This window comes from Salmo salar, chromosome 05 (genome assembly GCF_965601325.2).
Source record: "Salmo salar chromosome 05, fSalSal1, whole genome shotgun sequence".
Taxonomy (NCBI): Eukaryota; Metazoa; Chordata; class Actinopteri; order Salmoniformes; family Salmonidae; genus Salmo; species Salmo salar.
Window position 1 is genome coordinate 72,720,870 of NC_138295.1, and position 13,502 is coordinate 72,734,371.

General features: G+C 45.5%; 1 protein-coding gene across 6 annotated transcripts in view; it reads right to left on the minus strand.

The window, feature by feature from the left end:
* Window positions 1-3,756: 3,756 nt before the first annotated feature.
* Window positions 3,757-13,502, minus strand: part of LOC106595289 (POU domain, class 2, transcription factor 2) — a 66,078-nt gene continuing 56,332 nt past the window's right edge. For 3 of the 6 annotated variants that reach the window (XM_045718731.2, XM_045718735.2, XM_045718729.2), the window contains 5 exons: window positions 12,957-13,157; window positions 12,459-12,667; window positions 12,191-12,259; window positions 11,694-11,776; window positions 3,757-11,208 (listed from right to left, as the gene is read on the minus strand). In XM_045718731.2, coding sequence (XP_045574687.1) covers window positions 10,880-11,208; window positions 11,694-11,776; window positions 12,191-12,259; window positions 12,459-12,667; window positions 12,957-13,157 — 891 coding nt within the window. In that variant the 3' untranslated portion in view covers window positions 3,757-10,879. The remainder of the gene's footprint in view (window positions 11,209-11,693; window positions 11,777-12,190; window positions 12,260-12,458; window positions 12,668-12,956; window positions 13,158-13,502) is intronic. The other 3 variants (XM_045718730.2, XM_045718736.2, XM_045718737.2) reach the window with 2 other exon arrangements.

Consider the following 13,502-nt stretch of genomic DNA (forward strand, 5'->3'; position numbering starts at 1 on the left):
CATAGTGTGACAGGCCAGTAGCAGTGTCAGTCTAGGGGCGGGCTGCTCTCACTGGAACATGGAACTACTGTGTTCCACTGGTGAGTCTGGTGTGTGCTGCCCTCCCTCACCCGGGCATGGCTGTGGGTGGTGTAGTAATGTGTCATAACTGCAGGGGTGGGTTGTGGATTCCTCTCGTGTGTGAGTGTGTTGTGTGTGCTTTTAAAAAAAGTTGAAGTTCTGTACAATGGGTTCATTTGTGGTGGGTGCTGATGTAACACGTTATGTTCAAATGGATTTATTCCCTTTGTAGCTTTTATATTGTGGAGAGTTACGGTGTACAGTAAATGCTAACAAAACTAACATTAAGTTGACACTGTATAGCATACTGTGTTTAGAATTGTGCTAAATGTGTTTATTGTAAACAAAGTTTATGCCCTACTGTTGGAACCAGTAGGTCTCCCCCTCCAGGGTGGGTGCTGTTCTGTAGTCCTGGAGTGTGTTCTGTTGGTATGTCTATCAGTGTTGAGGGGTACAGCCTTGGTTTCAACACAGCTACTTACTGTTCTGGAGTAGATTTCTCTGTACTCTGGCTGTTGTGAGTGATGTGTAATGCCTGGGTGGACGGGTTTCCCTGTTGTGCCCACTCCGTGTGTGGTTCTGTGTGTGTGTGTGGTTCTGTGTGTGTGTGTGGTTCTGCTTGTGTGGTTCTGCTTGTGTGGTTCTGCTTGTGTGTGTCTGCGCGTGTGTGTGTGGTTCTGTGTGTGTGGTTCTGCTTGTGTGAGTGGTTCTGCTTGTGTGTGTGGTTCTGCTTGTGTGTGCGTGTGTGTGCCTCCAGTCTTGTGCCCACTGTGTGGATGAGAACGGCAACGTGCTTCCAGGCCCTCTCTGTGCCCACCCTAGTCACGCGCGAACTGCTGCATGTACGGTGAGGGGGTGGGAGCAGCAGGAGGGTGCTGACTGAGACTCAGCGTGAGTGGAGGAGAGCATTCAGAGAGATGACTGACAGTTGCTACAACCAATCTATCCTTTCAAGGACTGAGAGGGAGCAAGTCACGATATTATATTCAAACTTGGGTTACCTTTGCTACACATTTGGATCCTTACCATCCTAAACGGGGCATCGCGGACGTGGTAAGGGACCTGAAGACCTTTAAATTGGATGCACTGATTGACACACTGGCAGACTCCATCGGTCAATATGGGCCCAGATTGTCACCATAGTAATATGATCCTATGTACACAACATGATCAGTGAGTCATTGTGCGGTGGGCGTCAGAAAGCTGCTGTCACACTCACACACTGTTACCACACAGAGTCCTCCACCTCCTACTGTTGCACATAGACACGACACACACACACACACATACACACACACACACACACACACACATTCAGCACGCACGCATATGCCACGCACAACACACACACTGGCAAACACACTCAGCATGCGCACGCACAGACGTACAGAGAGCGACAGACGGAGAAAGGGCCAAACACAGTCAGTGATGTTTGTCAATCAACAGATGTCCTATGACTCAGTAGAGGACAGAAAGAGAGAGAGTCAGACTCCTCTCCTCTCTGTCCAGGTCTGCTGCGTGACTACTGCTCATCTGCTGGGTTTCATCAGTTGTTGGTCTGTCACTGATAATCAGCTCCAGGCCTCCACCTAGTGGTGGTCTACTGCTAGAGCATGTTGAGCTGACACCTAGTGGTGGCCTACTGCTAGAGCATGTTGAGCTGACACCTAGTGGTGGTCTGCTGCTGGAGCATGTTGAGCTGACACCTAGTGGTGGTCTACTGCTAGAGCATGTTGAGCTGACACATAGTGGTGGCCTACTGCTGGAGCATGTTGAGCTGACACCTAGTGGTGGTCTACTGCTGGAGCATGTTGAGCTGACACCTAGTGGTGGCCTACTGCTGGAGCATGTTGAGCTGACACCTAGTGGTGGTCTACTGCTAGAGCATGTTGAGCTGACACATAGTGGTGGCCTACTGCTGGAGCATGTTGAGCTGACACCTAGTGGTGGCCTACTGCTGGAGCATGTTGAGCTGACACCTAGTGGTGGTCTACTGCTGGAGCATGTTGAGCTGACACCTAGTGGTGGTCTACTGCTGGAGCATGTTGAGCTGACACCTAGTGGTGGTCTACTGCTGGAGCATGTTGAGCTGACACCTAGTGGTGGTCTACTGCTGGAGCATGTTGAGCTGACACCTAGTGGTGGTCTACTGCTAGAGCATGTTGAGCTGACACCTAGTGGTGGTCTACTGCTAGAGCATGTTGAGCTGACACCTAGTGGTGGCCCTACTGCTAGAGCATGTTGAGCTGACACCTGGTGGTGGCCTACTGCTGGAGCATGTTGAGCTGACACCTAGTGGTGGCCTACTGCTGGAGCATGTTGAGCTGACACCTAGTGGTGGCCTACTGCTGGAGCATGTTGAGCTGACACCTAGTGGTGGTCTACTGCTAGAACATGTTGAGCTGACACCTAGTGGTGGCCTACTGCTGGAGCATGTTGAGCTGACACCTAGTGGTGGCCTACTGCTGGAGCATGTTGAGCTGACACCTAGTGGTGGTCTACTGCTAGAACATGTTGAGCTGACACCTAGTGGTGGTCTACTGCTAGAACATGTTGAGCTGACACCTAGTGGTGGTCTACTGCTGGAGCATGTTGAGCTGACACCTAGTGGTGGTCTACTGCTGGAGCATGTTGAGCTGACACCTAGTGGTGGTCTACTGCTAGAACATGTTGAGCTGACACCTAGTGGTGGTCTACTGCTAGAGCATGTTGAGCTGACACCTAGTGGTGGTCTACTGCTAGAGCATGTTGAGCTGACACCTAGTGGTGGCCTACTGCTGGAGCATGTTGAGCTGACACCTAGTGGTGGTCTACTGCTAGAACATGTTGAGCTGACACCTAGTGGTGGCCCTACTGCTAGAGCATGTTGAGCTGACACCTAGTGGTGGCCCTACTGCTAGAGCATGTTGAGCTGACACCTAGTGGTGGTCTACTGCTAGAGCATGTTGAGCTGACACCTAGTGGTGGCCTACTGCTGGAGCATGTTGAGCTGACACCTAGTGGTGGCCTACTGCTAGAACATGTTGAGCTGACACCTAGTGGTGGTCTACTGCTGGAGCATGTTGAGCTGACACCTAGTGGTGGTCTACTGCTAGAACATGTTGAGCTGACACCTAGTGGTGGTCTACTGCTGGAGCATGTTGAGCTGACACCTAGTGGTGGTCTACTGCTGGAGCATGTTGAGCTGACACCTAGTGGTGGTCTACTGCTGGAGCATGTTGAGCTGACACCTAGTGGTGGTCTACTGCTAGAACATGTTGAGCTGACACCTAGTGGTGGCCTACTGCTGGAGCATGTTGAGCTGACACCTAGTGGTGGCCTACTGCTAGAACATGTTGAGCTGACACCTAGTGGTGGTCTACTGCTGGAGCATGTTGAGCTGACACCTAGTGGTGGTCTACTGCTAGAACATGTTGAGCTGACACCTAGTGGTGGTCTACTGCTGGAGCATGTTGAGCTGACACCTAGTGGTGGTCTACTGCTGGAGCATGTTGAGCTGACACCTAGTGGTGGCCCTACTGCTAGAGCATGTTGAGCTGAATTTCCTTTAAGACCTTCAGGGTTATCACAGTGCTAGAACAAAACAATGCCAGACAAACATTCTAAAACAAGAGCTATAATAGAGATGAGGAAGTGATCTAGAGATATTAGAGTGTACTGTACTGTTTTAAACACACCAGAGGCCAGGATCATCTGTACAGTTTTGGTCTCCTGTTTTTATTTGGATGAATGAAACACTTTCAGTTACAAAAATGACTTTAAATGAACAACACTGTACTATGAACAAGCAGAGATATTTTTCTTGTTTTTTGTTTTTGTTTTAAAGATTAACACAGTAAAAGGCTAAGTTGCTACCAGAAGAAAGAAGGGAGGGAGAGACAGAGAGAAGGGAGAGAAAAGAGGACTGCTCACATGATGTAAGACACAGGATGGTAGAACAAATGATAGGAGAGAGGATGAGCACACACACACACACACACACACTAAAACGGATAGGGAAACAAACAACAAAGGTTGAAGGTCAGATAGAGGGAAATGAACTACATGTTGAATAACAGTAAATCAACCAATCAAGCCAATGTTTACAAACCTGTTGCTTAGCTAACAGATGAAATACATTTTGAGGCGCACACACACACACACACACACACACACACACACACACACACACACACACACACACACACACACACACACACACACACACACACACACACCTACACCTTGGGGACTTATTTCCACAGAACAGTTATAGCAGTTATGACAGTTTTCCCTCCTCCCTCCGTTTATTAACCCCTCCCCACAAACCACCAAAGAAGTCTGGAATTCCCTGGAAAAACTCTCCTTAACGACTCGTACAGAATTCTCCCACAAACATCACATTTTCGGTTGTAACATGTAGCTCTTCCCTCTGCCCAACGAACACAGAGAGCGACATGGAATACAGACAGACAGGAATACAGACAGACAGGAATACAGACAGACAGACAGTGGTAAGCGACAGACAGAACTAAAAGGACAGGGTCAACAAACTCAGAGAGGATCATGGGATCATCAGAATTACTCTGGCAGCACGAGCAAAAAGGACGAAACTCAAAAAAGATCAGAACAACTACAGAGATACCAAGAGAAACGTCATTATCGTCATCATTATCATCATCATCATATTTACGAGAAGCTTAAGGTAATTTTCCAATGACAAATACTTAAAAATATACATTTTTATCATTATCTTAATCATTATTATTATTATTATTATCATCATTGATATAGCTGAGGTCAGAAACTGGATTACTAGGTGACGGGGTTGAAGCAGAAAAGAGATGAATAGACAGAAAGGAGAGAAGGAAAGAGGGATGCAGTGGCTGTCTGTGAAAGAGAGGAGGAATGTCGAACTCTTTGGTTTTATTCTGTACGATCGGACTTTGCTGTCTTGCTTAAGGAACTTTGGACTGAAGCTGTATTGTACAAGAGAGAGAATGAAGAAAGGATGAAAGAGAGAAAGTATGGAAGTGAGTAGGTTCGAGGAATATCAGTCATCCTCCTTTTTTGTTTTCTTTGCTCCTGATAGTCTTTTTGTCCCCCTTTGCTTTCTCCTGCCTTGACATCTACACTATGTTCTGTCATCTATCAGTAAACTGTTAATCATTGCCTGTTCTGCTCCAATTTAAATACATTCCAGCCTGGTCTCATACTAATTACACTGTCTCGGATTTCCATTTACTATGTTACGTCTATCCTTGAGTCCAGGTTGCAATATCGATTTCTACATTTCAGTTTCCTTTGTTTCTCGGTTGACACGGTTGCTAAGGTGCTTCGCTGAGACTACAAGGAATTCATCCATGAACTGAATCAATGTTGTGATGTTCAGACTGTGCAAATGTACAAAATGGTTAATGCCAAAAAAGTCTGGAGATGTTCTTCCAGACTAAACTCTGCTGTGATAATGTTGACCCAGGCTATAGTAGAGGGAGTAGGATTTGTTGCCTCTAGGTGCTGATCTAAGGTCAGTTTTGTGTTCTCCCTACACTAATAGCTATGATTAGGGAAAGGTTAACAGATCCTAGATCTGCACCTATGGCCAGGTGACTACTCAGTCTATAGGAGAAGTGTAGTCTCTGAATGGACAAATTACATTTTATTGGTCACGTACACATATTTTGCAGATGTTATTGCGGGTGTAGCGAAATTCTCGTGTTCCTAGCTCCAATAGTGCAGACACTGGTAAACAGCAGGGTTTTAGGGAGTGAGTGCATGGTGCCGTATCCAACAGTGGGGCATAAACTTTGGTATCATTCTTTTGGGGGGGTATCCCTACTGAAAGGACCTACACTTTACATGTGATCCCTAAGACCCTGATATCCGCAGAAGCAGCATCCTACCAGGACGTAGAGGACCTAAACTGATTTACACCTCATTATAGAAGAAAAGAGCAAGGGAGAAATGGGGACTTCCACCTTGGGGGAGTGTATGCATGCGTCACCTAGCGACCACAGTCTCAGCCCTTCCCCAGTCACCTACCCCTCTGCGTTCGCTGCCACACACATCTCTGACGGACACAACATCCAGTCAATAATCTAAACAACACAACATCCAGCCAATCACCTAAAGACGCTGGGTACCCAGAGGCTAGCCCCTGTAAAAAAGCTTTGTGTTAAGGAGTAGGACAAAATTGCTCCATAGACACTGACCTAAGGCCAGTGTTATGTGCCCTCAATGGTTAAGATTAGGATTTGGAGGAAGGTAAGCTGATCCTAGATCTGTGTCTATGGAAAACTTGTACTTGGAGAGTGTTTCGTTTCAGCAGGGAGGGAGCAGTAGGGGAGAGAGGGATGGAGAGAGGGCTGTACAGAGCGGGGGGTTGTTCTTCAGACCAGACTGAGAGAGAGGTGTGTGGGGGAGTGGACTGGGAACCACAGAGAGAGGGCTGGCATACAACTTGCTACCCAATATGTCTCCTGATTTGGATGGGGCACAGGAAATGTGACCTCTGACCCCATTACCTTTGAACTCTGCCGGACCCAAGCCTCGCTCTGGCCATCCATGGTCACACTCACATGTACACACAGTCCCACCCCACACCCCGATCCCCACACGAACCCTGCCTTTTTTTTTAAAGCTTTCATCTATTTGGTTTATCATTAGAGTATATGAGGTATATCTCTCTTTAACCTCCTACAGTAGATGTGGAAAACAAAACCTACCAACATAACAGAAAAGTAAAAACAGAAAGAAAAGAAAACATGTCCCTCTGTCACGTTCCTTTGCCCCAGTCAATGCATCTTCTAACTCGTTTTTTGGTTTGGTAGCTGTTTAAAGCTTTCAGTGTATTTCTCATGAGGAGAGGAGAGGTTGTGAGGGAACAGCACTGTATCTTTAAGAACAATCTGCCTGCCTGACCATCCCTGTCAGCGGAGCTCTCTTCCAGAAGCGTTGGGCTATATTCAAACATACAATATACTATCTGATAGGCAGCGCTGACTAAGCGTACATCCGGGATATAAATCCCTCTAACCTGATCGGTCCAAAGCATATGGTATACATCATAATGGGAAAAACTCCAGTTCTAAAGCTTTGAGATTTATTAATGCAATGTTTTAAAAGTTTCACTCCTGACTGGTTTGATCCCACCTGGGTGGGGGTCTCCAGTAACAATCCTGGACTGTAGTAAGGCTGTAGAGAACCCTACTGAGGCTCCCTATCCCCACTTCAACTAAACACAACATCACAAGACCGCACGTGAAGCCAGAAACACCCAGATGCTCTGACCCTCTCATCTCACCAGTCATTACTCATCAATCATACAATAAGGACATCACTAGTAATATCATTATCCTTAGGACAATTAACCCCATATTTAGGAAAGACAGCATTCAACACCTGAAAACATTGAATTGCTTAAGTTTACATCAATATGAAGCTGACGTTCCTATTCCCATGACCTTTCCCTGCCCTGCAATTACTGAGAAAACGCTGTTAGGTGGTCGTACTGAAGTGCTCTATGTAGACACAGTGCTGCCCCTTGTAAGCTCACCCCATCCTTTTTTCAAAGAGTCTCAGTGAGCTCACCCCCACCCCTTTAAGAGCTTTAAGAGTAGTCGCAGTGAGTCTGTGGTCAAACTGACCATGTTCTCCTAGGCCCCGTGAGACCTGTGGTTGCATGTATCTGGTTTGAAGAAGTGAGAAGGTACTTCAGCAGGATTTTTGGTCACAGCCCCGTAATATATATTATAAATATATACCCCAAAATATATCCCCTGTAAAAAGACTCTAGAATAAATAAATAACAAATAAATAATTAGAAGAAATCAATATAAGCTTAAATCAATCAAACTTAAGATGAATAAATAGTACAATCAATCAAAAGTCCTAAATGATCGACAAAGAAAAATAAACCAAATATATATCAAGAGAGAGTAACATTTTTGGTCTAAAATCAAGTCATTATTATCATCAATGTTTTTTTAAGATATTTTTTGTATGTTTTTCAATACATTAGCAATAAGTAAGCATTAGGACATAGATCTTTTTTTCTACAAAATCTATAGAAGCACTAACAGATACATTCCGTCTAAGAGTTAATGTTGAGGAAAGGTTTCACCTCGTGGTTAGAACCCCCACATCTAAAATAGATTAGTTCATTAAGGATTCTCATTTGACAACTGTATTTCTGTGTGTCAAACCAAATACTCTTTGGATGCATTTTAAACTCTACTGTACATTTTTGCCGAAGTGTGTGTGTGTGTGTGATAATGGGGGTAAACGTGCAAGGGAGGACATTTTGTAAACTCCACTGAATTCTTTCTAGAACGGATGCACACACACACACACACACACACACACACACACACACACACACACACACACACACACACACACACACACACACACACACACACACACACACAATATCGCACCCTCACACAACGCACATACGCACACACTTAAGATAAATTGACACAATCAAAAGTGTGAGCCCCAATGCAACGGCAGGGACGGCAGTTGGACCATCTCTAGTCCTTTCCTGGCTTTTTGGTTTGGTTTGGTATTTGGTGTTTGGTTTGCACGTTTTGCTTTTCAACTCTTGTTTTGGACTTTTTCTGTGTCTTTTTTTCTGCCAAGACAGTCATTTTTTTTTTTTTATCTAATAAAAATCTGGAAGCTACATTTCACAGTATTTTTCCAACCACCTGATAAAATCTCTAGAACAACTAGGAAAAAATAAGGAGCTGTTGTAGCAAGCGAATACATTATTATCCCAAATGAGTAAGCACTAAAGAACAGCACATAAACAGCTTCAAGAGACACAGCAAACAAATAAAATACAAAATAAACCAACAAACTGGAAAAATAAAAACTGACTTAGAAGATTCAGTTCAATGAGGTCATTAGAGATTTCTCCATCCAGGACCAGAGAAGAAGAGCTGAGTTTGGAGTGAAAGAAAGACAGGGGAGAGGGAGGGAATCTGTCCGTTCTATCCATCAATCTATCCATTCATCTGTCCAGCTGTGCTACACAGTTTAGAGAGGGCCACTGAAGCCCAGTTAGTTGGATAACAGACAGAGGTGTCAGCTCCAGTCTGTAAAAACCTACCCTTGTCCCCCCCCCGCCCCCATCCATATTTGGCTGTGTTTCTTTTTGGTTTGTTTCTGACATTTTTGGTTTGTATTTTTGGTATCCTCTTACAAAAACTTGACATCCCCTCTTTCTGTATGTTTGATCCCATCGCACCATCCGATCCCCTCCCCGTATGCACCCCTTTTATGTTGGGTGAGGGTTCTGTCCTTTTGAAGTGACCCTCTCAGGCATAAGGAGATGGAAGGGGTCAACTAGGGGGGTTCAGCGGGAGGGGTAGGGTGTGTCCCCAACCCCTACAGTATGTGAGTGTTAATGTCATGGCTGACTCCTCTGAAGAGTAACAAATGCTTTGGTTTAAACGTGTAATAATGGCAGATTTGGGTGGAAAATGACAGTGAAAATGGGATGGATGGAGGGATGATGAACAATAAAAACAACATATATTAAACATTAAACAGGTTTTGATCTCTGTTTCTCTACTGCGTGTCGAGACAGATGGCTGATTGACAAGGTAAGACAGACCTGTCCATGACCAAACTAAAATTTGTATTAATTTACCTCTTTCTTGCCTCAATGTTACTAGTTTAAATCTCCAATCATGCTCAATTTCATACTGTCATCGTGGTGAATTGGCCATTCACAAGGACTACATTGAGTCTAAGTCTAATATTATTTCATCAAGTGAGTCATTTTGTTGTGAGTAATTACGGAGAGAGGTTTTTATCAAACTGCTACACTAAGCCTGATCTCTTGTTCCCTCTTGTCTCTTATTATTATCTCTGACAACATGAAGTAAATGGCACAAGATGATGATGATGACAGACTCCAACGCTATCAGTAAACTATTGGAAATCAAGGGGGAGATAAGATACCCAAAGAAGCAGAGGTAGGAAAACACAAACAAAGACACACCTGTAAGCTTGGCTCGTTCAGTATCAACCATTTACAACAATCTAAAATATCCCACAGAAACAACATAATTGCAGTGAAAGTGAGTGACAGACTATGACAGACATGATGGGTGGATGACTGATCGGATGGATGGATGAATGTGATCGGCTGTGGATATTGTGTGTGTGTGTGTGTGTGTGTGTGTGTAGCAGAGTGCTGGTCCTGGATAGGATCAGTATGTACAAGTCGTTTGGATAAAGCTTTTCCTTCCGTATTTTTGGTTTCTGGAATTTTGGTATGGTTGTTGTTTTTTGTCATCGTGTGTTCCTCTTCTCCTCCTCAGGTACATTTTTGGTTTAAAATCCTCCTCCCATCTCCTCCTCTTTCAGACCTGCAGCTTTTCAAAGAAAATCCTCCACTTCTTTTTTCTGTCCTTGCCACCATTCCCCAAAAACACACAGTAATGTTTATTTTTGTCATTTTTGGTTCACACGATTCGACGCATATCTCTACTCCTGTTATTTGTCATTGGTTTATTTTCCCAGGAAAGAAAGAGAGACAGAAAGGAGAAGTGCGATATCACTCAGTATTGACTAAACAGTCCCACGATGCCTCCTCCATCACTTTGGATAGATAAAGATTTTTGGTTTCAATCTTCCTCTTTCCCCCCTTCTCCCCTTTTCACTTCTGACTCCCCCCCTCTCCTCTCTTTCATTCTGTGTATTTTTGGCATTGAAAGACGGGGGGAGAGAGAGAGAGAGAGAGTGATAAAAGAGATAGCTTTGGTTGAAAGGCGAGGTTGTCGTTTCCTCCTTTCTCCTCCTCCTCTCTGATTGGCGCTTGGCTGTGTCACTCAATCTTAGCCCCTCCCAACGAGGATGGGCTGTGTGCCAATTCATTGAAGTCGCAGGAAGAGGCGGGGCTGGAGCAAGGGGAGGGGGAGCAGGGGGTGGGGCTTATGCTACTGGTGGAGGGGAAAGGGGAGGGCTGGGATGCTTTGGCTACGGCAGCGCTGATCAATCCAGCACCAGGATTTTGGCCCATGTGGAGGAAAGCTGGGTGGTTGAGGAAGAAGGAGGACTGGAGACCCCCTCCCTGCCCCCCTGCACCACCCAGCAACACCTTACTGCCCCCCTCAAGACTGGAAAGGGGCAGCTGGCCACCACTGGCTGCTAGGGCTGAGAAGGGAGGGAGAGAGATGAGAGTTAACGTCAATATACCTACTGTGAAATAACTACATTTACTATATACTTTACTATAGAGATTAAATGAAGAAGTGGATGAATGAGAGAAAAAGAATGAAAGACAGACTAAAGACACACACACACACACACACACACACACACACACACACACACACGGGGATGAACATGTTGGAGTGATGGGACATCCCTGTCATAGCCCTGCTCACCAGTTCTCCAGTTTCTTCCATCAGATGATCTATCATTCATCTCATCAGCTCTAACTGTCCCTCTCATCATCTCTGTCATTCTTTCTGTCTAGCATTCATTAACATTACTTACCTTTATTATCACTTTGTACCTCAAATTACTGTCCCTGCCTCTCCCACTTTCTCTCCCCCTGTCTCTCTCTCTTCCTCCTTTTATTTCCCTCTTCCTCTCTTTTCCCTCCTTCCCTACACCTCTCTCTCCCTCTAACACACCTTGTATAGTAGCCAGAGGGTTGTTGCTGAGGAGAGCTTGGTTCAGAGCCTGGTTCCCTGTGTTTACTCCCATCACAGTGTTCCTGTGTTACATGCACACACACACACACACACACACACACACACACACACACACACACACACACACACAGGAGGAAACCCATTTACATACGCAGGAGAAACGGAGAGAGAGAAGCAGGTTTAGCAGCAGAACAGACAGAGGACAGACTCAGGGACCTGAACACAGACACACTGCAGGAGAAACCCACAGGTCAGATACACACACACCATCTTGATTCATATCTTGTTTTTATGAGCTACGAATCCAAATGCTTGCTTGTGAACCTTGTGTTGTTGTGCGGACGATCATATTCCTGTAAGAGAGGGAGTGTGTGTGTGTGTGTGTGTGTGTGTGTGTGTGTGTGTGTGTGTGGGGGGGGTGGGTGGGTGGGTGGGTGGGTGTACAGTATAGGTATGTGTGTCTCTGTTGTCTTCACCTCAAGTTTGCAGCAAAATCGGTGATGTAGTTAGACACGTCACCATTCTTTTTACCCATACGCCATAAGCTGTGGACACAAAACACACAGTCACACACACAGGTTAGAAAGTACTGCTGCACAGAAGTAGCAGTGTCACGGATCAGTGTGTGTCAATCATGTGTGGGTGTGATTAACATTTGCTGCAAACTGCAGGTGAACTGAATACTGTACCAATGGTGAAGCACAGTGGCCAAAGTGTACACTTTGTATGCAGGTGCATACTCACCCTGTGTTGAGACTCAGTGTGCTGTGGCTGGGAGGGGCTGGGCTGGCTGTGCTGCGAGGAGGAGGAGGAGTCACTGGAGAGGAGGCGGAGCTGAGAGATGAGTGGGTGGGACCACTGGGGGTCAGAGGGGAGAATGATGACATGGTGGTCAATGTGGTACTGAGGCTGGTCACTGCCTGGGACAGCTGACTGGACAGCTGACTGGACATCTGATAGAGAGACAGGCGAGAAAGACAAAGAGAAAAAGAGGAGGAGAGTGTATATTTAAGAGTATCTATACTTAGCTTTATCCAATAGAAAAAGGGATAAATGGGATAGGATTATTAATGTGTAATAGCAAAGCACTAAAGCAATGCAGGTTGGGTAGTACCATCTGCATATTGGAACAGGGGGTGCAGAAGAACATCCACTATGACATGCGGGACACACCATTCATATATGGGGGAGAATTGTGATGGCTAAGGTTGGGAGAGGGGGATCATGCGGGTCAGGCCATACCATGTGTGGGCTGTAGCAAGGGGGTTTGTGTATCGGTGGGGCTTGGGGGAGCTGGCTGGGCAAGGGAGGGGTGGCACTGTTGGGGTTGATACGCTTCTCTTTCTGGCGGCGGTTGCAGAACCACACGCGGATCACCTCCTTCTCCATGCTGAGCTGGTCCGCGATACACAGGATCTCCTCTGAGGTAGGCTTCTGGTTCTGCTGACACACGGGAAAGACAGAGATGGACACATTAGTACTAATACACACTTAGCCTTATATCACCTCACTGATATCACGGTGATATAGTGTTCTTCTGAGGGCAGAAACTACAGAACAAGCCGTGTAGATGTTATGTCAGCTTAAGATGTATGTCTCCTGTATGACAGTGCTATGAAGAACTTATGTCAGTGATATTGTGATGGAAATGTTTATGTTTGTGCTTTTCTAATAACCAATTTCTGTGTTCATGCAAGTGACTGAACAAATCAGTCACACAACTTTCAAATCCACATTCACTTAGTACTATTCCCAAACACACTCAGTAATCACCCTCATTACTCCATG